The following is a 24310-nucleotide window of genomic DNA, read 5'->3' on the forward strand; positions in this document are numbered from 1 at the left end:
TAGTTCCTAAAATACAGCCTTTTCACCTCAGGTTCCAACAACAAACAACTCACTGAGCCTGGATCACTTTTCAACCTCACTCTGCAATCTCACCTTAGACAAAAGGCCTACAGCCTTGCACCTTGGTTATCATTCCACCTTGATGAGGAAATAGAATTTTAAAGATGTATCTTATCCCTTCTTTTTCTTCTGTTTTCATTTAAAGGCCTCTCATCACTGATATCAATCCATCCTATAGAGCTGTCAGCTGAAACATCACCCTTCCACCATTTGCACCACTAGTAACTATCTCAAACATCTATTTTTCTGGTAAGTACCTTTTTTTTTTTTTTTTTCATTTCACTGCTTTCCATTTTATCTTCCTTAAACTTGCTTCTCAAAATGCTCCATTGCCCATAACAAATACAGATGAACTTAGCTGTGCCTATCTGGGTTGCAAGTCATAATCACTGGTTCTCAAACTGCTAAAATTTGTGGACAACCAGTAGTGTTCTTTCTCTTACTCAGCATTCCACCCTAACACACTTCTTTATGTCATTCAGGTGCTGTCTTCAGAACTCTTAAAATATGAGAAGCTGCACTTACAGACCCAGCTTTGGGCCCTCGTTACTATTTTGTTAAGTAGTACATTCATCACCTGCTTTGAGACAAGAGTGAGAGAGATCACTTCTACTTTTGTATAAAAAAGAATGATGGCCAGCACAGCATGCAAAATTGAATACAAGTGAATTGAGTACAAGTGAATATGTGCTACTGCTGTTTGGGAGAAGCACACAGAGAATTAAAAAGGACTAGCTGCTCTCTACTGAAATATTTTAAGTCTGCTTTGACTATAAAGTGCAGCTTTCAGAAAGCCCTCCTTACCTGTGTAAACATCCTGTAATTTACCTTTTTATTGCACCTGTCATATGGAGATAATGATGTGATACTAAAAATCCCTTGAAACATACAAAGTATTTTTATATGACTTTTGGCTTCTAATTAAGAGAAAAGAAGGTAAACCATATTAATGCTTCATTCTTAACAGCTGCATCCTTGGTGTCATTTATATTAAATGTCTTTAACTAGCACATGGAGACAATCTCTCTAAAAAGTTGTGATTTTTGTGCTGCATTATTAAGTCAATTATGGAATATATGGAAATATATGTTATGCAAATTTAGCCATAAATTAATGAAATTATTACCAATATGTACAAAAATTAAGCATACTGTGACACATACAACAGCAATAGATACTCCTCACAGACACAAAATATTTCTCATCAATACCGTAGATCTTAACTGAGGATGTTCTACTTGGTCGAATGATTTTGGTCATGCAGTGAGTGACACATTGTGTCGTGAGGCTATGAAATAGGAAGAATGTGAACTAGAATATCAGTATCTTTAAGTCATGTTAAATCACCTGCTGAGTATATGGATGAAGCAGAGCAGTATCACTTGGAATTCATCTCTCTCTTGAGCATTGCTGTCCAAGGCTCTCCCATAACCCCTTCTGTTGTTCAGCCTTGGCGATCACCAAACCCAGAAATGCTGTTTGTTTTTTTTTTTTTCTACAGGTTTTGCCAATTAATAGTCAGAAGTGAATGAAAAGTTTTCTTTACTTCAGCATGTAAAAAAATGATCAGCCCTATCAACAGTGTATTAATTTTCTTTTTCTTTGCAAATTCTTTTAATTGCCAACAAAGATACAAAATTAATTAAACATACCCTTGGAATCAAACATACCATTATGCTAGGATATCCTCCTGACCAACTTTGAGAATGTACCTATTTCAGTTGGCCAAATTGGCAAACAATGCTGAAAACTCATTTTCAAATTAAAAATAATAAAATTTCTATGGATTATGACATTTGCAGACCATGGATGGTAAACATAAGTACTTCTGGAAAACATCTGATTTTAATCTCTGTGACGTCCACATAAAAATATTAATACCAGAGCTAATCTTCAGTTGTTTTCCAGGGACAGTAATGATTTAAATGTCTGAGGCTGGTTCTGTAATCGTTCCTCATGCAGAGGTTCCAGTTGACTTCTGTGACACAACTCGCAGTTATGAGGATTAATCACACCAATAAGAGTTTCAGAATTAGGACCTTTATCCCAAATGGCTATAAAATTATTGTAGAGTCACATCAGCATCAGCAGGAAATACTTATTTTAAATCCATAATACAACAATCTTTCAAATTCATATTAAAAATAAAAGTATTTATTAATGCTGTACACATATTTTCAAGCTTGACTTTGAGAATAAAGTAAGAAATTCTGAAAGTATTTGGAACTATTTTGGTATTGATTTGACAGCACTTTAAATATAACAGCTCTGGTGAGCATAGCACTCTACAATTGATTTTTTTTTTCTTTGATTACATGGGTAATAAATATTAAATTGGGATTATTATTAAATATATATAATCTCTGATGCTCATATTTATGCATGTGTGTATGTGTATGTCAGACACAACAGCCTCATAAAAATAAAATATTTACTATTGCGTAGGAGGGAGTAATTTACTACTATTGAGAAGGGAGGGAGTAATTTACATGGATTTTATTTACATTTTACACACTTGAAAAATATTCCAAGATGCTCCTTCCAAGACAATTCACTGTGCTGCCCTCGATCTTGGAGCTAGCACCCCTATCTGCAAATGAGAGGTGTGACTCCTCTGGAGGCATTCAGATCAAGAGCTGATGGAGTGTTTTACAGTCTTTACCTGTCTTGTCTCTCCAGTCAGCACTAAACCATGATTGCAGCAGAGCACCACAGGAATCACTGATTGCAGCATGAATCTAAAGGTCTAACCCATCATTACAGTAATTACATCTTTTTCGTTATCTTTCACTTCTCAGCAGAAAAGGGTTTTGTTGACTGAAGGCCAGACTCTCTATGCCATCTAGTCTTGTATTTCAGATTAGATGCAGACTAGAATACTGAGGACATACAGAGAAGGAATCAGGTTACAAAAAACCCACTGAATTAAGATTATCTCTTGTGTCCTTTTCAAATAGAGTTTACCCCTGCATATTTTAATGCATGCAGTGTCCAAGAAATAGAAAATATAAATTATTTTAAAAACAATTAGCAAAAGTAGAAAAATAGCAAGGTGCACTAAAGCTCTATAGGAATGCTCCAATGCATGCACCCTTAATATATTTATAGGAGAATTTGTCTCATACACATGTACACACATAATGTATTTCCTGTTTTTCCTTACAATTCAGTTCTTGGGATTTTAAATGTGTTTCAATTTCCCATCTAATTTTGGCCTTCTATTTTGTTTTACAAGTTGGAAAGAAGAGTACAAAGGAAATACTGCTGTTTCTTGACAAACATGGAACAAATATGCTTATAGAAAAGATAACAAAGTGCATTTTTACCCATATTTTAGTTACATTTTTAAGTACCATATTACTATCTTTAGATAATATTCACTTCCAATGAGTGCAGACTACTGTCTTCCGGGAGGATGACTAAAAGCAAACCTGTAAGCACAAAACGTGGCCCATGCAACAGATCTGTCTAAACACTACAGAAAGTTGGCTAGTCATTAACCACATGATCAGCACAAGGTAGTGGAGAAACTGTCCTACCTCCAGCCAGCTTTGCTGCATTTCCTGCTGCATAACCTTTGAACAGCTACTAAGTGCATAAACCTGTACTACACCAGCACCTTCTGCTGTTCAGCCTACCAGAAACAGTTTTCTGCTATACTTTTTCTGGTCCTCATTATCTGGCTTTGTTTGCTATCAACACTTTTCACACAACCAGAAATAGGAAAATCTACAGCTTTCTCCGGGCTGCCCACACATCACTTCAGCACTACAGTGCTCACGTCTCAGGATTGACTTCAGTTTATTGGTAGAAAATTCAGTTTTCTACAGTGCACCACAAGCTTCTGGGACAGAAAAAAAAACCCCAAAAAACAGAGGCTGGCATTTTGCTTCTTGTTAATCACTTGATTTATTGTATTGCCAATGGGCTTTTTATTTGAACTGAGTGTGCCTACAGAGTGCGGCACATCCTGCTGACAAAAGTGTGAGTTAGAGCTCTAATATTTGTATACAGTCTCAGTGGGAAAGAAATGTGCATGGAAAGCACAGTGGGGGGGAAGCTGGAAGTGAGGACAAAGCAAAGGAACCAATCCAAGAAAAAGGACAGATGAAAATGAGGAAAAACAAATTGAAAAACATTAGTTAAAAATCTGAATTGCTGACAGTGCAAATTATATCTGATATTTACCAAAAGGAACTGGAGAAAAGAGTGTGATCTGAATTGCTCCAACAGCTCTGCCAAAAAGGGAGGTGCAGCACAACGTCAGTTTCTGTGTTGCAAAATTTGCTGGCAGTAAGGAAAGGTTTGGTGTAGAAGGTCACAGACTGCACCATGTGCCAAGTCAAGAATGAATACAGGACAGTGGCCAAGCTTCAGTTTTAATAAAAGCTGTGCCTGGCTCCAATTTCAACATAATATCAAGAAAATACAGATGCCAACATGTATTAAACAACAGAAGAAGGTAAGTCTCTTGGGCTTGGGACAAGAAAGCTTTGTATCACATTCATTTACCACTCACTGCAGGAAAAGCAGAGCTTTTGTTTGTGTAATGGCTTCTTATTTCCACCAGCTTCAGAATGCTGGCATGGCAAGAGACATTCCACACCATTTTATCAGTCCCTTTCACTCTCATACATGCTTTTCAAACAGGAGTATCAAACAGTGGTTTTGCTTTGGTTGGTTTGTTGTTGGGTTTTTTCTCTTCCCAGCATCTTATAATTAAATGATGGGGTTATGTTTCTTTTGTAATGATAAGTGCTGCACTGAAATGATACCCACTAACCACAGAGCAAAATTTCTGACAAGCATGCTGTTTCACCTAACGCTACGTGTTCTTTATCGCGTTTTTACTCCTGCAAACTTCTGTAAAGCATCAAAGGAGATCAGCAGAAGTAGTAAACAAGATTTATCATAAGTTAGAAGGACAGTAAGCCCAGGCTGTCACAGTCCATTGCTACTGGTGCTGCAGTTACCTGCGTCAGCTAACCTCATGGAGGTATTCCACAGACACAAAACAGAAGCTAAAATTTGGTGCAAATATGCTGAGATGAGCTTTAAATGAGTCTTCAAGACTCACTTGAATTATATAACAAATCTGTTTTATTTACTTAAAATAATTTACAGCTAGATAGAAACTAAGAAAGGCTGAGCTGGGGAATGTACAATTAAAATCTGGTCAATTTTGCCAAATCCAAGTAATAGAGGTTTTATCCAGCACTCAGCAGATGGATGACATTTCCAACCATGACAAAGTTATTTAACCTGTCTTTGTCTACAAGTGTTTTCTCGAGATTCCTTTTGTAGAACTAAATTATTCTTTTTGCACCAGTTCTAGGGACTGTGTCTTGTGAGGGAACACAAGAAAAAGCCCTTTCCTATTTACTGATGATAACAGTGATTTACTTGATAGGAAATCAAGTGGCAGTGAAAAACAGGTAACAGCTTTCACTCATTTAATAATAGGTTTCATTTATTTAATATAAATGTCAAATGCCATAACATTTAAATTGTCAAAATGTTAAGTTACTTGAAAGATTTCCACAATATGAAATTCAAGGTTTCGTTCCAGTTAAACAATTTAAAAATTGCATTGTCTTGCACTGGCACAGAAATCTAAAAGAATAGGAAAATAGTTTCCACATCACTGAATTCTTCTCCTATTAAATAAAATTGCTGCAACTTTTCAATTTTTTCTATTTTCAAATCGTCCCAGAACTCTACTTCAGAAGCTGGAGAGCATTTGATTATTTGCCATATGCTGAAATTGACATATTGACAGCAATGCTACTGGAAGATTCATCAACACAAATTTCTTCCCAGCACCAGCCAAAAACCCACTGTTAAAAAGCTAATTTTGATTACTCAAATTACCCTTATGGCAAGAGAACTGGCTGGCTCATGGCTTTGCATACTCATTACAGCTTGCAGTTAATAAAATGGCTGAGCAGTGGAAAGGTAAAGCACCCAGCTCTACAAAATCACAGAATCATAGAATGGTTTGGGTTGGAATGGACCTTTAAATGCCACCTTTAAACTGATCCTGGAATGAGCAGGGACATTTGCTCCCCAGTTGTGCTCAGAGTCCCACCCAATCTGACCTTGAATGTTTCCAGGAGTGGTGCATCCACCATGTCTCTGGGGCCCCGTTGTGAGTGTCTCACCACCCTTATTGTAAAAAATCTCTTCCTTATATTTAATGTAAATAGATCCTCTTTTAGTTTAAAACCATTACTCCTAATTTTATTGCTACAGGCTCCACTAAAAAGTCTGTCCCCATTTTTCTAATAAATGCTCTTTAGGTACTGAAAGGACGCACTGAGGTCTTGGAGCCTTCACAGCTGCAGCTGAGCAACCACAACTCCTTCAGCCTTTCCCCACAGGAAAGATGCCCCAAGTCTCCAATCATCCCAGTGGCTCTCCTCTGGACCCATTCCAACAGGTCCAACAGGTAAAATCAAATACACTGATTAGCTTTATCCAACTGGGAAGCGCAGTTTCACTCATCTTTCCAAACCTCAAATAATTTTTTTCTTTATTTTCAAATCATAACTACACACTCGGATCACAGATAACTGCCCAGAGTCCAGAAGGCTGCATGAGTTCTCATCTACGCCAGAATGTAAAAAAAAAAATTAATTTATAAAAGAAAAGCTGAACGAGCAACAGTTCTGTTGAAGTATTACATTTTTCCATTCCAAACTCTTTTCAGCCCATCTGGCAGTGTCAAAAGCTCTCAACAGACATTTTTATACAAACATTAAAGAAAGTGCTGTATATTGACTTGTGCTATAGAAATGTGAAATGCCACTATGGTATAGTCCCCTTAACTGAAGGAGAGATTATTAGGATGAAAGATTTATAGGGAGTTTTCCTATGATAACAATTAAGATTAATTACAGCAAACCCTAATAAGTGTTGTTATTGGACAATATTAACATCGATTTGTTAAAAATCTTATATAATTTTACCTAAAAATCATCAGTATAAAATTTAATCCTAGTGTTTTAATGTTCATGTTACCATAATAAATAAAGAATATAGCTTCAGAGATACTCAGTGGGTTGTAGTCAAGGCTGTTTGTTTTAACACTGTTTTGTTCATGAGCAACTGACTTTTGAATATGGCCAGCTAAGTGTTCAAGGGCAGGAGTCTGAAGATTAAAAAGGCCTCATTTCACTACTATTCTCACTCCACTGTGGATAATTTTTTCTCCAGCTATTTTGCATGATCTTTGGAACAGTAGTCAAAGACAATGTAGAAAATAAGACACAAGTGTACATTAAAAACCTCTAATGCAGTATATAAAGTGAGCTATGGAAAAAAAACCCAAAAAAACAAACAACTGGGTACATTTTCTGCATTGACATCAGCAAGATTTCAGGGATGAAATTTCTGTTGAACTGAATTTTCATGTATGAGCACAAATGCAAGAAAATATGTTGTAATAAAATTTCATCCCCAAATGAACTTTTTAATATTTCTGCTATTTCACATTTATAAGATTTAACCGTTACTAATTTTATGGCCCCAATCTTACAACAGTGTTCTACACTGCCACTAAAGAAATTAGATAATGTTTCATACTAAATTTAGGGCAACATAGTCCTTTTCCCCCCATTTTGAGACTGATTATATTATATGAGAAATCTAGAATTTGGAGACAAAAGGTTAAAGCATTGTTCATTTCATATAACCAAATGATAATATGGAAACCAACTTTGATATACAAATGGCCACTTAACTCTGACATAAAACGAATTTACCCCATATATATTTTAAAGACCAAAATATACAGTTTTATTATCTTATTGATATACATTCTGTTATTATGAGTATTTTCTTATTAAAGAAAATCCTGAATTGCTAACATTGTAAAACAAAAGTAATTGGAAGAGGATTTAAATACTGCTAATTGTATCACTATCCATATCTTGCAAAACCTAATCCTGTGAAAGGTTATTAGTGTGAATATTCCTATTTTAACATAATTAGAACTATTCATGTGATTAGGTACTCCCTGCAGAATTACAGCTGAAGTCTTGATCCTGCATATTCTGGAAGACAATGATGCTCTGCATGAATGCAGCAAGCAACCTGTGGACTGCCAAGAAACTGCAGGACTGAAATCTAAATCTGGCTAATTAATCCATCATCCTTCCTGCTTGAGGTTTTGAGTTTAGTCAGTTACTACATACTGAAACCCCCACACAGTTCAATATTTACACTGTGTTAATGTAGTAAGAATGACTTGTAAATTAATGAAGAAATTATTGAAACGATAATCTCAAACCTGTCCCTAAGTATAAGTAAGTAACAGATGTTACCAAAAATATGTTTTGTGTACAATGAGAAAAATAAATGAAAAAACACTCCTTGTTAATTTTAAGCTATTGGTTTTTCTTGCAATACATTTTACATAGAAAAATATAAACTTATAACAATCATCTATGTGCAAAAATATATATTTATAATTTCAAGACTTGAATGGGAGTGTAGATATTTAATTTTTGGCACCACATGAAAAAAGGAATTTCAAATCTCACTTTTTAACCAATATGCCTAACACAAGATAGTTGACAATACCCTTAAAAAGATGACACAGATTGAGACTTAATTCAGTTGATTTAAGATTTAATTTAAATGTTGAAAAATTTCTTTCAGAGACAAAATTTCCCAGTATCTAGGTTTTTTTTCCTTTTTCAGCATTTCAAAAATACATATTTCTTTCAGTGTTCTTACTATTGGACAGTGGATACTAACTTACTCTGCTAGGAATGATGGGGAAACAATGTGAATTACATCAGGTAAAATTATAAAGACATTTCAACAAATACAGAATATAAAACAACACTATCATTGCTGAGAAAGCATTTGAAGCCACACTCTGTTTTAAGAATCTGTGTCAAGGAAAAAGAAAGCTGCTTCAAAAAAATGAAAGTACTTTGCAGAGGAAGTGTAGAAAAGAAAATGCTTTATTTTTTCCCCCGTGGTATTACTATAACTGATTTAAAATTTCTCGAATGTTCCAAATTCTTTTGTGCTTTAGGTAAGATTGCAAAAAAGAAAAAAATACTTATAAAAATAGACTAAGGAGAAGCATGTGGCCTGAGAGAAATATACCTGAATGTTCTCCTGATCTTTAGGCATAAGAAATGCAGATTAGAAAATGTGACAGTAGATAGGTAATGACGAAATACTTCCTACCTTTGTAAGAAATTGAATCTTAAAATGGACAAGAAATCTCTAAGAACACAAGCAAAATGAATGCATAAAGCATATAATTGTGTTTTCTTCTTTTTTTTATTGCTTTGCACAAATTTCAATATGAACAGGTATGGAGCATCAGAGCAAAGCACCTACATTTTAGCTTGACTCTGCTCCTTTGGGGGAGCAGATACTCTGATTCTCAGTGAAGTGAGGCAAACTACAAAAGACAAGCTGCTGGTTAAGTACAAACAATTCCCTAACTTTATCTCCTCCCTTTCAATAAATTATTCACATTTTCTATGAAACATTTAAAGAATTTTATTACAGAATACAGAAGTCAGAAAAGGATTTACCTCTTTGATTTATATTCCTCCCTTTGAAGTGTCCATCCTAAGTAGGGAGTCTATCCTTCCCCAAACCCCACATTTCAATAATATTTTATGAGTCAGAACTCCCTAATTTAATTAATGAGTTAACCCTTTAAACTAAGGTAGTTTACAGAATTCAGAGACTGAGTAATAATTCAAACACTATTGGACACTCACAACTATTATCTTCTTTTCTTATCTGCATTTTAAATAGGATGGATTTTTATTCTACAGCAGTGCTAACACTTTCCTCAGCAGACAGCCCCCTAAGGCATGGCAGAAACCTCACCATACAGATCCTACACAGACAAAACTCCAATTCTATTTTGAGTGTTCACGCCTTGCCATCTCCAGTGAAAGTCCTAATTGACTATGAAAGCTTTAGTAAATTATAAACCAACCCAAAGAATTTCTCACTCTGATGTAAATACTTAGAGTTCTATGGATCACAACCAACACAGGCACCACCCATGGACAGAACACACATTCTGGCATAATACATACTTTCAAAATAATTTACTTTAATAATCCCTCTGCGAAACACCCTACAGTTGATTTTCATGAATGTGAAGCACACAGAGCAACAAGAGAATTCAAACCAAGCTCCTGGATACTGAAGCTCTGGGTACTCCACCTCTGAAAAACAGGCTCCTGTGACTCAGGAAGCATTTATGGTAGATGAGATGATACCTAAAACCAGATGCTATCTCACCCATGTCAATACAAGAAAGGAAAATTACTCAGCTGAGATATTTGTCTTGCAATTTGCTCTTACTCTGTGCTTTCCAAGTTCTATTTCTACCATATTTTCACCTAAGACTGTGTCTTCAAGGAGTGTATCTAACATTTGTGCTTAGAAGTGTTTCCTTTACCTTTGAAGTTTCTTTGCTGAGGATGGTATATGGACAACATGTATTAATACTAGCTTTGCTAATTGTCTCAGTTTGCTGGTTGTAAATATTGCATGGGTTTTTCAGAGATGTGCAGACTATAGGTGAATGAATATCTGTATCTTAGAACTTCTTGTAACTCTTGTCCTACGGTCCTGTGTTAAAGCAGCTCAACATGGAAAGAGATTTTCTCCCATTCAATTCAACACAGATAATAAGGAAGTGGGAAACAGAAACATTCAATGCAGAAGCATAATAAAGAGAGAAGCAATTGATTTGTTTCTTCCAAGGAAAAGACCTGTGCATAGCTTTACACTGATGCAGAGAAAAAGGGCAAAAACAGTTTTTGGGGATTACCTTTAGCCAGCATCTCATATGGGGTCAGATGCAAAGAGTCAGAGCAAGCTCTGCTACTGTGGCCTGAGAGCCACCAGGACTGTTTAAGATTGTTTTATGGCAAGATTGTTTTATGGGGCTTTCTGGCAGACTTCTCACAGCACAGCTCAGAAAGGTAAGGACAGCTACAGGAAAGGTAAGGACACTACAGGAAAGGTGTCATGCAGCAGAACGAGCTTGTCTGAATGTGCTGTGATGCAACGATGTGAATGCATGCACAGCAAACCATCTGGCTGACTACAGCAAAACCACTAGAAAACAATGTAGACTCTTCTCTGCATTTAGATTTCCTGAGAACCGACAAGATACTACCTCTAGTTCTTTGAACCTGTCTGCTTTATAGTCCATGCAACCATATCATGACCAGGATTAGAATGGTAGACCACAGAAATCAGAAAAGCTACTGACACCAAAAAAACTCAAATTGCATGAAAAAATCCATAATGATAAAGAATAAAAATGTAATTTATTATGTATTAATGCAATAAACTCTAAGCAAAAAAAAACCAAAACCAATGTTTCTCAATATTAATTTATATTTTCTTTTCAAGCAGTTTCTTTTTTAATTAACAGAAGGGAATAATAACATGTTCTCAATTACTTTGTTATAAACATCAGTAGAGCATATTCAAAACCCAAGATTTTAATTTGTAGGAGATCTGTATGAGGAACAGCACTCTGTCCCAGGAGAATTAGATAATTTTCTTTGTGGTATAAATAAATAAATAAATACATAAATAAATGTCTTAAGGCACCATAAAATTATTTTTGTACTTTGATGTCTGCAATATTTTTTTGGAAATATTTAGTAAATATTTTCAGCACTTTAGTCAAAATATTTATCTAAATATTATTTATATTATGTCAACTGCTTTCTAACTTTTAAATAAAATCTAATTGGAAGAAAAAAGAAAGTCAGCACTTTTGAAAACATCTGTTATGATGAGTCAACGTTTTTTAACAGAAAAGCACTCCATCACAGTTATATGTCAATTGTTATTTGCAGAACAACTGAATTTTAACTTATTCATGCTGTTCCGTAACATCAATACAGTTTTGAGACTGAGAAACTAAATTCTAATATCTCTTTCATCAGTATAAATAATCAAAACCCAGCTTTAAGAGCAATCTTTCATAATCCCCGTAAGACAAAAACTCATATGGGTCTTTCCTGAGTGAAGAATTTGGTCTAGAGAATCCATCTCTCCTGGTGATGTAAGCCAGAAAAAAAAATCTCAGACTCCTATCAGACCTTGGCACTCATAATTAGGAAAATTAGAAATTTGTTGCACTCATATTCAGGAAAATATCATTTTCCTCCTGGAAATTGAGTAACTTGTATTTGGAGAAAGAGTAACAAAGCACTGCATGAAGCCAATCTCACAACCATTTTCAGAAAGATCCTCTGTCCATACCATTATGAATTCATCACAGTCCCTCGTCTTTAAGGCAGAAGACAAGGGCAACACCATACTTTGTCATCCAACTAGCTTTTCAGCCTTATTTCCAACATTGTGAGGAATTGTTTTATAACCAAACATATCTGACAGTTGGAGAGTTTTGTTAAAGCAGATTTAAGTAGCTCTTAAAAGCTGTTAGTGAAATATGCACGCAGAACCCTGGGAATTCTAAAATTGTGCAGTTACTTAGCTCTAAAAACTCCCTAAAGCAGGTATTTAACTGTTTCCAACAGGCAACTTACCACTTTGGATATCATGAGTAAGTAGATGTGTGAGAAAGATTTTCCAGGAAGAAATTCAAAAGACAATTTTTTTCTCACCTCAACATATAAAATAAATCTAAAAAGCTGATAGCAAACTGCTCCCTGTAGCTATTCAGAGTCCGCATACCTTGACTTTTCGGTTCATTCTCTAACTCTCCTACAAAACTCTATGCCCATTTCTCTCCTATTTTATTTTTTCCCTTTCATTCTTCTTTTTTTGCTCATCTTCTGACTGTGATATCTCATGACCTCTTTTAGCATGTAGAAGGAAAATCAATGTCTAGAAATACCTGACAGTATGGATGATGTTCACATGAAGGAATTTATAATTTTTAAGTCACTCAATATTTTCTTTAAGATATGTTTAATTTGATCAGCTCTGTGCATATTTCAACACATATTATTTATAAATCATTCTCAATAGCTATTATTATTTTGGTGCCAGACAGCATTCTATTATGCCTAAAATCAAATTAACTTACTGAAAATGAAATTGCTAAATGTTCTGGGCACTGTGAGCTACCCAGCAGATACTCTGAGCACCATGAAATACCTGGCAGATATTACAGAGCTGGTGGAAGGCTCAGCAATTATAACCACTGTAAAACTCTCTGCTGATATTGGAAGCAAAGTCAAATTGCTGGCAGTCATTACAGCACTTGTTAAGTGCTCTGTGGAGATTGTAAATAGGAGTGACAACTAGGTGGGCATTGTAAATTTTGTATTAAAAGTCTGATAGGGAGTCCTACTGGGAGTTAAATTATGAAATTCTGAGAAATTGGTTTCATTTCCTCTACAAGTCAGAGATTTATATTCAGTTGTTACCTGGAAATACCAATTAACAGTCCTTAATCACTTTTCTGATCATTCCAGCACTTTTAGAAGTATTTTTCGTGTTGAGAAATGGGTCTCTATGAAGATGCCCATGCTGGCTCTTTATAAAATGTGACTTTAATATTTGAAGAGTATTGCAGAATTTCAAATGTTTGGTAACACAGGCTACTGGAAATGTCTCTGCCTTGCACTCACAAGAGCTCATTCCATATTTGCCTCCAGACACCTATCTGTGTTTCCTTAACAATTCACCCGATGGACCATCTGTAGATAGTATTCACATCCTTTCACATTTCATCCAACCTATAAACATATGTATTTGTTGTTAAAACCAATTCTCCATATATCATTCCAGGCAACTTCTGATCTCCCTGCTGTTAGAAACATGTTTGTTAGCAACACACATCACTCTTCTTGTGGTTATTAGGAGAAATGCATGACTCTCCTTTTGTTTGCAAAAGACATTAGCAAAGCCACAGTCTCAACAATTTTCTGTCATTCAAGCATGTCAAAGATTCAAAGATTCTGAAATTCATCCACTATGTGTGAAATTAGACTTTTGATTCTGGAACCTACTGGCATCATCTTAGGCAGCAGTGTGATACTTTTAAAAATCTCTGGTTTAATCTGCTCATTGCTAGACAATGCCCAGTGTGAAATGAGTTTTCTTCACCATATCTATCATGTTTGTTATGATGGAAAATATCCAAAAAACATTTCATTTCTAGATCTTCATACAGAATTCACCTAACTGAAGCTCACTCTAAGAATTCTATTCATTCCCAGGAAGTGGTGATAAAATGTATAGTTACAGGTTGATAAAAATAAAAAATACAAGAATTAAATTTGACATTAATATCACTCTGTCAGATACATAACTTGAAAGAAATCTTATATAAACTCCTGTAGGAATCATCAGTTTCATGAAGAATACAATGTAGAACTAGCATCATAGTTAAATGTTTTATGTCATAATTGCATATTACTGAATACATTGCAGAACAGTGGTGTTCTTGAGACATGAAATACGAACTTTCTATTTTTTTCTGTTCTCGTTCATTCTCAGGTGTATCTTCTGTATCACACACCTGTCAGATTTATTAATTTTTATTTTGTTTTTTGGATCAATTATTTTTTTATATTTTCTCTGGATTCAATTTGTAATGCTAAATGAGAATACAACTCACCACATATCAGCTGGTTTTCCTCCAGGTTATAAAGTGACAAACCATGTAAAGCACTGGGGTAAGCACAAACTGTTTCCTCTGCTATTCGGACGGAAGCGTTTCTGGCCCATTGCAAGACCCATTTCAGGTTACAGTCACAAATCAGTGAATCAGTGTTGAAATGTCTACAAAGGCAAAGAATAACCACAATTGGTAAACATGCAGTTTCCATGAACATACTTTCTTCTGCTAAATTCAAATTATCTAATTCCAAAGAGAATTCCAGATTAATGCATAACTATGGATGCATGAATTCAAAGATAGTCTGAGACAACCAATACACATTTTCCCACTGTTTATTACTTTCATAATATTATGCAAAAATTCTGGGTTTTGTTCCTGGTCAGCATCATTGACTACAGAAATAATTTTGAGTCTGTGCTATTGTAGAAAATCATATTATAACATACTTTCATTTACTAAAACCCCTCTAAGTAGAAACATTCAGTATACACTTTTAAATCTTAGGCAGGTAAAATTCATATCAGTAACTAGGAACTGTTAGTATAATTCCACGAAAAATATTTAACATTACTGGTTTTGTGCAATTAGAGGCCTAACACAATGTAATGCATGAAACCATGGCAAATTAGAAGATTATAAAGCAAAAAGAAAAAAAAAAATAAAAGGGGGATCCTAGTCAGGAGGACCAGATTGGGCTAGTTAGGAATGGGGTTGAATTGTCAGTGCTGTCCATTTCCCGGCAACAGATAAAGATGGTACCTCATCAACAGGGAGCCAGACATGAATAACAAAATACTGCAAATTTTATTTTTAGAATGCATCTCTGGAAACAATCCTGCTTGAATTCATATTCAACTCTGCTATGTTTATTCTAATGTGTTTCTGAAGTATTTGAGATTACAAACAAAAGGAACGATACTCACAGGGCTTTCAGAGCTAGCAGCTCAGAAAAAAGTCCATTCATGAGACTTGAAAAAATGTTCCCTGACAAATTCCTAGGGAAAAGAAAAGCAATTTACTGTTGATTATAACAAATACAAGAAGAAAAGAAAATTGTTATAGAATATAATTTTCCCAATGCTAATTAAAAAGTTTTGCTTGCTTGAGAGCAGTAAAAACATATTTAAATTTGGTACATTGCTTTTTGGTTTTGGTAGGTGACAATAATATTTAAATCAATTCACACACTCTTGTTTTATTTTCACAGCAGAAATACATATAATTCACTTGGTCTTATAAAGAGGACACTTCTACATATTTAAAAGAGAATAGAATTTGAAAAGAGAATATTCTAGAATTTGAGTGAAAGTAATAATAAAATAATTAGTCAGTGAGACCTATATTATATTTTTATTGTGTAGACAGAATGTCACATCAAATTAAAGAAACAAAACAGTGTCTTAATTTAGTAATGTTCCAAAGAATTCAAGCAATTCCTTAAAACAGTAATGAGTTTTCAAAGTGACTACACAAATAGTTTTATTACAAAGGACTTTAAACCCACCAATTTTTCCCATCCTTAAATTAGGTCATTTCCATTTTAATTACTGCTCTGCTCTTTCTTGTCTTGATGGCTGAATGGCTCAGGCTGAATACTTGCAAACAGAGGCAATTCACTTTTACACAGTTTAACAGCATTGCTCTGCCAGTGCCTTAGAAGTACAAAAATTAAATGCTTAATAGCCAAGTAATAATGTATTTTTCTATACCCATAAACTTAAAAATTAATGCATATCCAAGATTAACATTTCAGAGCATATGAATTACCTACTTATGAAATACTGATATATGTTCCTTTCTGTCCAGTGCCTGAACACTATGTGTTTGAATTCAAAATTGGTTACAAAAATTCAGTTATCAGGAAAATTTCAGAGATCTTCACTGGAGATATGATGCAGATATAGGAAAAAGAAAGAAAATGGTTTTATTAGTTTTTCTTTAAAAAGGATGTTGTTATAATTGTTAATTTTACTTCTCTTTTGTCTACAAAGAATGTAAGCTAAACTGAAGAGTGACAGTCAGATCATGAGCAATGTGCTCACAGTCAGGGATCTATCAAGCTGCAAGAGATCTTAAACAGGTAAGGAACCAAAGTAATAAAGACAAAACTCAAGAAACCTGATTTTTGTATGCAACTGAACATTTTAAAATTTCTTAGTAGTTTAAAACAAAATTCTGGTAATAGAGTATAAAAATAAACTGGCTCAGCAACATAAAATGAAATTATTGAGTGATGATGAGATGTGCTGATATAACTGAATTAATTTTTATGATTTTATTTAACAGTGCACCTTAAGACAGCTGAGGTACAAAGCACTTGGAAGAACTTTCAAGTACCTCTTTAATTGTGGATATGTCTGAAGGAAATGAATGTTTGCAGGTAGATACATATTTTTCTACCTTTAATATTTTCAATTTGTCAACAGGAAACTAAAAATACTGAGCATTTCAAAGACACATTTAACCTCTTTTCTTAAAATTAGATGGACCTAGTTACGTGTTTTTTTTTGGATGTAAGGCCTGACAAGGCATATGCTGCAGCAGCTCAGTGAACTGAGACATTAAAAAGACTAGATCAGAAACTGATAACCCTGACATTTACACTGAAGTAAATCACAAGTGGTTCCAGCAATATGTAAGCAGTTAGAGAGTATAAATTTACTGACAGGGGACAGTCAGTAAGTCCTGAACTGATGATGGGGAAAGAGTCTGCCCAGTCCTGTCCTCTGCCCTGCCCTCTCCAGCACAGGAAGTTTTAAATCGGATGCAAACCCCAGGCTCTGCCTTGAACAGCTTGCCAGGCTTCATATGGCAAAAGAAACAGAGCACCAAGAGTGAAGTTTGGTAATTCCATTTGGACTGAAGGAAAGTTTTATGTCTGGTCAGTATTTTAGGAACTGGGGACAAACTGCAAGTCACTTGTACAGTGTACATAGCAGGGTTCAGCAGATGCACCTGAGCCCCTGCCAGAGGTGCTCATTTGGTGGGGATTGAATCCATGAGCTTTTTTACAAAATTCACCAAGGCATCGAGACAGACCTGACCTACACCATGCCAACCAAAAAATTCCTGACCTGTGTTACATTTACAGAAGACTGTATAATTAGTATAGAATTTCTTTTTATCAAGTGCTGGAATAATTGAGTTCCTGACAGTGACATCAGCAGAAATCCACCCAATCAACTTTTCATATTCTTCTGGCAATGACCTGGTTTAAAGTTTCCATATTACTACTAATAATTAGCAAATTAAGATCATGTTCACAGTGCTGTGAAAATCAAAAAGAAACACATTTCTATGTCCAAGAAACATAATTACAATATTTGGATATCCTCCAGTGGAAATAGATTGCTCTTTAACAAAAATTATAGAAATCTTCTCAAATCACCCAAATAACTCATGCATTTCTCAGCACTCCGTAAATACCCGTTTTCTTAGTGCACATAATTTATATTATATATTAAAATATTGTCAAGTATATAGTGTTGTAAAATTCCTCCATTTCAGGTGTCCTAAAATCCCACTCTAGCTTGATTTGAAAGGGTATTTATTCTAAAAACATTTGTAACATCTTGTTGCAAATATTTAAAATATAACAAATTAATGCACTCCAAAGCTCATAGCACTTATTATGCCATTAACTCACTCCATTAATAGAAAGATGTGCTTTCAGTTTTATCAGAAGTAAAACATTTCAGTCTTACTTAGAAAGTCCTAGACTTTTTTTCTCATATACCAATATTTGTGCTTTTACAGAAATTAATAAAGCGCTTTCGCCAAAATTTTTAATATAAATGACAATTGTCACAAAACCATCAAAAAAGAGTTTCATGTGTCAAAGTACCATTTGGGGCAGAATATAGATAGAAGTAGAAGCATATGAATATGAAGACTGCTTCCTTCTTAAGAGCAGCATTAAAAAGCAAAAGTTGAATACATTGGTAACAGACTGACCTGTGCAAAAAAAAAAACAAAAAAAAAAAACTGGGACAGGAGGTGTAAAAAACGACAACAGAAATACAGAAAGGTCAGGTTATATATTGTGTATTTCCTTATTTGCTGAAATGGGGTATGTTTGATTAACTGTGTTAGTGTGATTAACTGTGTTTTTATTTTATTTCTGGCACCATACAAAGTGATTACTTGGTGCAATGACATCAGGTCACACAAGATTTTGCAGTACAATATTATCACAGAGCTAACTGCTGATGATGATTCAGAGACCGAATGAAGAGTAAATCAGATATAGTTTAATAAAAAAATTGGAAGCAATGATAAAGTTTGGGTTTGAACCTCCAGAGGGAAAGTCCAGCAGTAGCTACTTGTTGAAAAAGATTTCAGGCTGCAACATTTTGAAACCTGAAAAGATTATGAGGGACTAAATAAATGAAGTCTGGTATATCAGCACAGTGGCATCATCCAAGTATTCCACAGCTCTTAATACTTAGATTAAATATAAACAGAATTAATGTAGATAGCAGCTCCATTACCGACCCAAAATATATTTGCATACTTAATTCTGGAACAAAGCACCGAAACATCGGGTCCAAAAGAGATTTGGAAGATTTGTTGCATTCAATTATGTCACTCCTAGTTAGAATACATGCACCTCATCACAGCATAAAAACAGCCAAATGGTTATATATTAACCAAAAGAGGTGAACTAGTATCTTAGAAGATAACAATATCTAGAATAGATTTATTATCTTCTAAGATAATAAATCTACTCTCATATTGAGGCACTGTCAGCTGCATCTGTCCTATGACAGGAAGGCATTTTGAAATCATTTTACAGAGTAAAAATTACCAAATCCAAGAGGATGTAAAAATTAGATTGATCTTAAGGAAGATAATCAGAAGTCACTGGCTGCAGTAATTTCAGAGCCTTTATGAAATTTAAGGTTTCATTAGTAACTTTGAATTCAATTTCTGTTTCCTGACATACACCTCCGGACTGAAATGGAGTAAAAGTCTTCTCTACATCATCAAGAAACTGACCATTTCTTGTGCTTTCTGTGTGTCTGCATGTATAAAAACAATACAAGATGATACTACTAATTTATTTCTTCTTTAATCAGTTCTGTAGGTTGTCCTGTTCTAAATTAGACTGCACAAAACCACCAAGGCCACTGAAGAGTGTCTGCATTATCCCTGAAAGCCCAGGCAGTCCTCATCTTTTTAGTGAAGTATTTGAACATACTTTTACTGTACTCAGTTTAGATTCATGCATCACATCACTGGGCTAAGCCACACTGTGTTAGTTTGGGCCTGGAGATGATTTTTCAGCTCTAACTCCATTTTTTTTCAAACTGAATTAGATTTACAAGACTGGGTGAAACACATTGTGTTATTATGTTTCACCTGGCATTTGTGCTTGTAAACAGTACAAGAAAATCCCATATTTGTACTTCACAGAAGGCACATGAAAAGATTTATGTCCTTTGCTCCCTCCAGTGGACTCACGGCTCTCCCTACTGGTTTTGATAACAGCCTGCAAAGATTCTTCTGTTCTGCACTTCATCTCTGCTAGCATAACACAGGGGAGCTCTAATTACCAAATCAACAACTACATAAATCAACACATATCTATACATCATTATATTTCTCCTTCAGTAAATGGCTATGAAACCAGTTCCATGTTTAAGAACTTGCCATTTTTTCCTTGTTACAAACACTGATGCTGCACTGAGTAAATGCTGCTCCATAACCTTTCCAGAGAACAGCTTTCTCATACCTCTCAAATGGCAGCAGGTAAACACAATTCAGAGGTAACAGTAGGAACAGAAAAGTGACCTATTGTCATTTAAACATGTTTAAAAAGTATGGCTCTTCATAAATGTCTAAGGCAAACAAAGCTACAGTGTTAGAAAAGTACCAGGCAGCATCAGCTTGCAGTCCACTAACAATGACTTCTTCTTACACAACAAGCAAATTGAGATCTCAGTCCAAATAATTACTACCAGCATTAGGACATTATATGAGATTTCTGAGATTGAGGAATGTGTGGTACTCTGAATGGCAGGGGACAGTTCCTCTTGATTGGCACTGTGGCTACATTTCTTCACAAAATAATCAGTGAGCCACCAGGAGTGGTGGTACTCTTGACTCTGGTTCAGTGAGGAGGACAATCCCTGCAAGGCAGCTGCAGCTTTTAACATAGCAGTCATGAAATGATTCACTTCAGACAAAAGGATAAGGTAGATTAAACTTTTACTAAGCCTCTGATTTCCAAAATATACCCTTTTGAAATACTACTACTAATAAAACAAATGAAGTCATTAATAAAACACTAGGCCACATAGACTACAGTGCAGGATGGACCTATTTATTAGGTCAGTGCTAGAAATGCAATTTAAAACCCAAATAAGAAAAGTGGAACATAGACTAAATGTTAATACATTTAGTCCATTTAATAATCCATTTAATCCAACCAAATCTTAAATCTTGAAAAAAATAATTCAATTTTTGAAAAGGTCAAAGAACTGGAGAGAAGATAACAGGAAATGCTTATGACAGGAAGAATTTAAAATTTGGAAAGTATGCTAAGACATGGTGCAAAAGATACTTCAGCAATGCTACTCTATTATAACTAAGAGATTATTAAAGAGTAGGCATTATATACAGCCTAAATCTATCACATTACTTATTCTTAAGATTAAAGATATTTTTATACATTATACACCATCTAAAGCCACATATTGATTTTTTACCAATTTCTGATTTGCCAACTTTTTTTTCCCATTTTTCTTTCTTTCAAAACTCACTTATAAAATAGAAAGAGGCCAGACTAAGAGGTCTCCAGTTACCAGAATCATAATTTTTTCACTGAAGCATGGACATCATATCCATAAAAGCGTGAAAGACCTGGTGTTAAGTGCATTTACTGTAAAACAAATAAGATAATGGACAAGATGGAAGGGAAGGGACTAAGACTGCTCTGCAGAAATGGTCTTCTGAGTGGTTGCATTTAGAGCTTTCAACAATGACTCTGCCTCACAGCATTAAGAGAACATGAACATGAAACCTGACAATAACTAAACCAAAGTTTGGTCCACATTAAGAGAACAAGAAGATATGAACCTTCTTAAACATGAAAGGACTTGTAATTCATTAAATAACATTATTAAAAGTGAAAAATATTACTAGACTGACACTTGGGAGCTACACTTAAGAAATGTGTTATTCAAATTTCTGCTATAAACTGGGGCCTCAGAAAGAAATTTATACAGCTAACTCTTAATCACAGCCATTTCAAAATGAAATTTAGGGCACAAAAGGACTGGATGCAAGAAAATACAACATTAATGACTGTGCAGAGGGAACTGGTGAGTCTTTCTTTGGTCCTTACAGCTCAGAAAAAAATTGCCAGTGTTGGGATAGATACTCAGGCTACCAGAAATAGCAGGTATGTAGCAAATTGTACAAAAGGAAACTGTGCTGGTGTGGTTTGATCAGCCCTGTAACCACGGGCAGTCAGGCTGCACCTTGTGCCTTTTCCAGCATCTCTGGCATCAGTGAAGGGTGTGGGGATACACTGCCCCATTCTTTCCTGAGCTTCAGAGAAAAGGGACAGTACAGCCAAAAACTGTCACAGACCAACTGCTGTGCACTCTCTGGGAATGAATTTCTGTTCTTTGCCACCAAGAGACTGTTGTTCTGTACTGAACTTCTAATTCACTTTTAAGATGGGGTCTTACAGATGTGTGAATGGGAATATCAGATCTTTCTGAGAGAGCATGGATTTGAACAGTTTCTATTGAGTCTGTTCCTAGCAACTAGAAACACATTCAATTTAGTAACATGACTTCACCATTTTGAATTAAACTTACCTTCCAAGGTAATCTGGTTTTATAGTCACAGTCATCTTCACTGTGCACAACAAAGGCAGAGATAAAAGCCCTCAACAGCTGAGTTGGGCTTGCCTAATTTGGCACATCATCTGAGATGAGTAAAAAGAGGGGCAGGTTGCACCTGTTCATTATGTGATATCAAGGCTCTTCCCATCCTCTGTTCTCATTTGTTTTCAACAGAGAAGACCTGGCATAGTTACTCTCATTAATGGGATCTGTAACTGTGCCTGACTTCAGCCTTTTACCTGGTGTTATCTTGACCTGCTGGCATATCTTTCTAGAAAGATTTCCCTGTTTGTCCAAGGAAATGCCATAACTGGCTGGAAAGGATGAAAATAAAGTATGAGATTTGACACATACTATGGGAATGACTATACTATAGGATACAGTATAGGAATTTATTTCTCATTCAGGAATGAAGACAGAAGACAGGTCTGAATAAAGATACAGGGCCCTCCTGAGCTCAGTCAAATGTCCATTTAAACCAGGATTTTTCCTATGAATTTCCACTTTCCCAGACGGGAAATTTACAACCAACTTATTTTAATTGTTTCTTAGATATGCAAACAGAAATTTCATGTTTAGCCTCTTTTTAATGTGGAAATTAAATTGAATTCTTTGCATTTCTGACAGATTTTACAATTGAAATAGAGAAAACATATTTAAAATATCAACTCATCACAATCAAAGGCTCAGGACAGGGGCCTTTTAGTAGAAAACCAACAACTTTCTCATAATGTAATTTTCTTGCCAACTATACTCAAGCCAGTCATGTGACAGTTGAGATTTTTTCTGTTTAAAATAAAACTGGTGTCATACTCACAGTTTGTGAAGATTATTAAGTCCAACAAACATTTCTGGTGTTAGGCAACCAATTCTGTTATTTGAAAGATCCCTGAAACAAACAAAAATCCCATGAAACATTGAGTCTATCTTATTTATATACAAACCTATGTAATCACACAAAGTATTTTTAATACTTAAGGAGTTAGAGACAAATAAGAAATAAAACCTTTTCTCATAATGTAACATAACTGAATTAAATAACTTTTATATTAACATTATTGAGCAATATTCCACAAATCATACTGTGACTTCTAATTTCATAAAAATGGCTTTTTATATATATGTAGTAAATAAAAGCAAAGCAGTATTACAAATATACAGAATTTTCCTGATCTTAGTTATTAGCACCTGCAGTTTTTAACTTAGGAAGAATACTATGCATTTTGCTCCATGCAATATTCAGCCAAAACTGACTTTTTCTTTTTTTTAATGTTTACTCATGTTTCATCTCATTAACAGCAGCCTTTCTAGCTGAAACCACAGAAACCAGAAGGCAATTAATTTTGGAGCTAGTGAGGTCAGTTTTGATAAGCACTTGGCAAGCTCTTTCAAGAGCAATACTGTGGCTTTCTGAGAGCACAAAAAGTAAAAGGCATTACATTCCATTACATGTGCCTACAGAAAGCAAAAAATGTTTTCTGTATAAGCCATACATGCAATATAGTGCACAGGATGCTTACAGGAAGGAGACAAAGACAGGTATAAGCAATCATATTGTTGTAAAAACATGGCAGATTAGAGTTTAATTTTTATGTATTTGGTTTTTCAACCTTGACCCAAATTTTCCTTCTCACCAAGTATATTTTTTAAAAAATAATTGCAATTACATAAGGATTTTAAGTGATCATGCAGTAAAGAAAAATGTTACAATTGATGTGAATGTATTTGTTGTTTTAGAATTAGAGGTAGTTTTCTGATTCCTTTATTACATTGTGCAGATTCCATA

General features: G+C 34.9%; 1 protein-coding gene and 1 long non-coding RNA gene across 4 annotated transcripts in view; one reads left to right on the forward strand and one right to left on the reverse strand.

Annotated features, from left to right (window-relative positions):
* Positions 1 to 24310, reverse strand: part of LOC110473694 (adhesion G protein-coupled receptor A3) — a 257125-nt gene that overhangs the window by 134917 nt on the left and 97898 nt on the right. For all 3 annotated transcript variants that reach the window (XM_085582610.1, XM_021536446.4, XM_085582611.1), the window contains exons 4-6: positions 23342 to 23413; positions 15592 to 15663; positions 14666 to 14829 (exon numbers count right to left, since the gene is read on the reverse strand). In XM_085582610.1, the coding sequence (XP_085438736.1) occupies positions 14666 to 14829; positions 15592 to 15663; positions 23342 to 23413 (308 nt within the window). The remainder of the gene's footprint in view (positions 1 to 14665; positions 14830 to 15591; positions 15664 to 23341; positions 23414 to 24310) is intronic.
* LOC146767062 (uncharacterized) lies at positions 1978 to 14669 on the forward strand. Its single transcript, XR_014956149.1, has 3 exons — positions 1978 to 4522; positions 6360 to 6508; positions 8071 to 14669. It is a non-coding gene; the product is annotated as an uncharacterized LOC146767062 (long non-coding RNA).

Source organism: Lonchura striata, chromosome 6, assembly GCF_050655825.1.
Source record: "Lonchura striata isolate lonStrDom1 chromosome 6, ASM5065582v1, whole genome shotgun sequence".
Taxonomy (NCBI): Eukaryota; Metazoa; Chordata; class Aves; order Passeriformes; family Estrildidae; genus Lonchura; species Lonchura striata.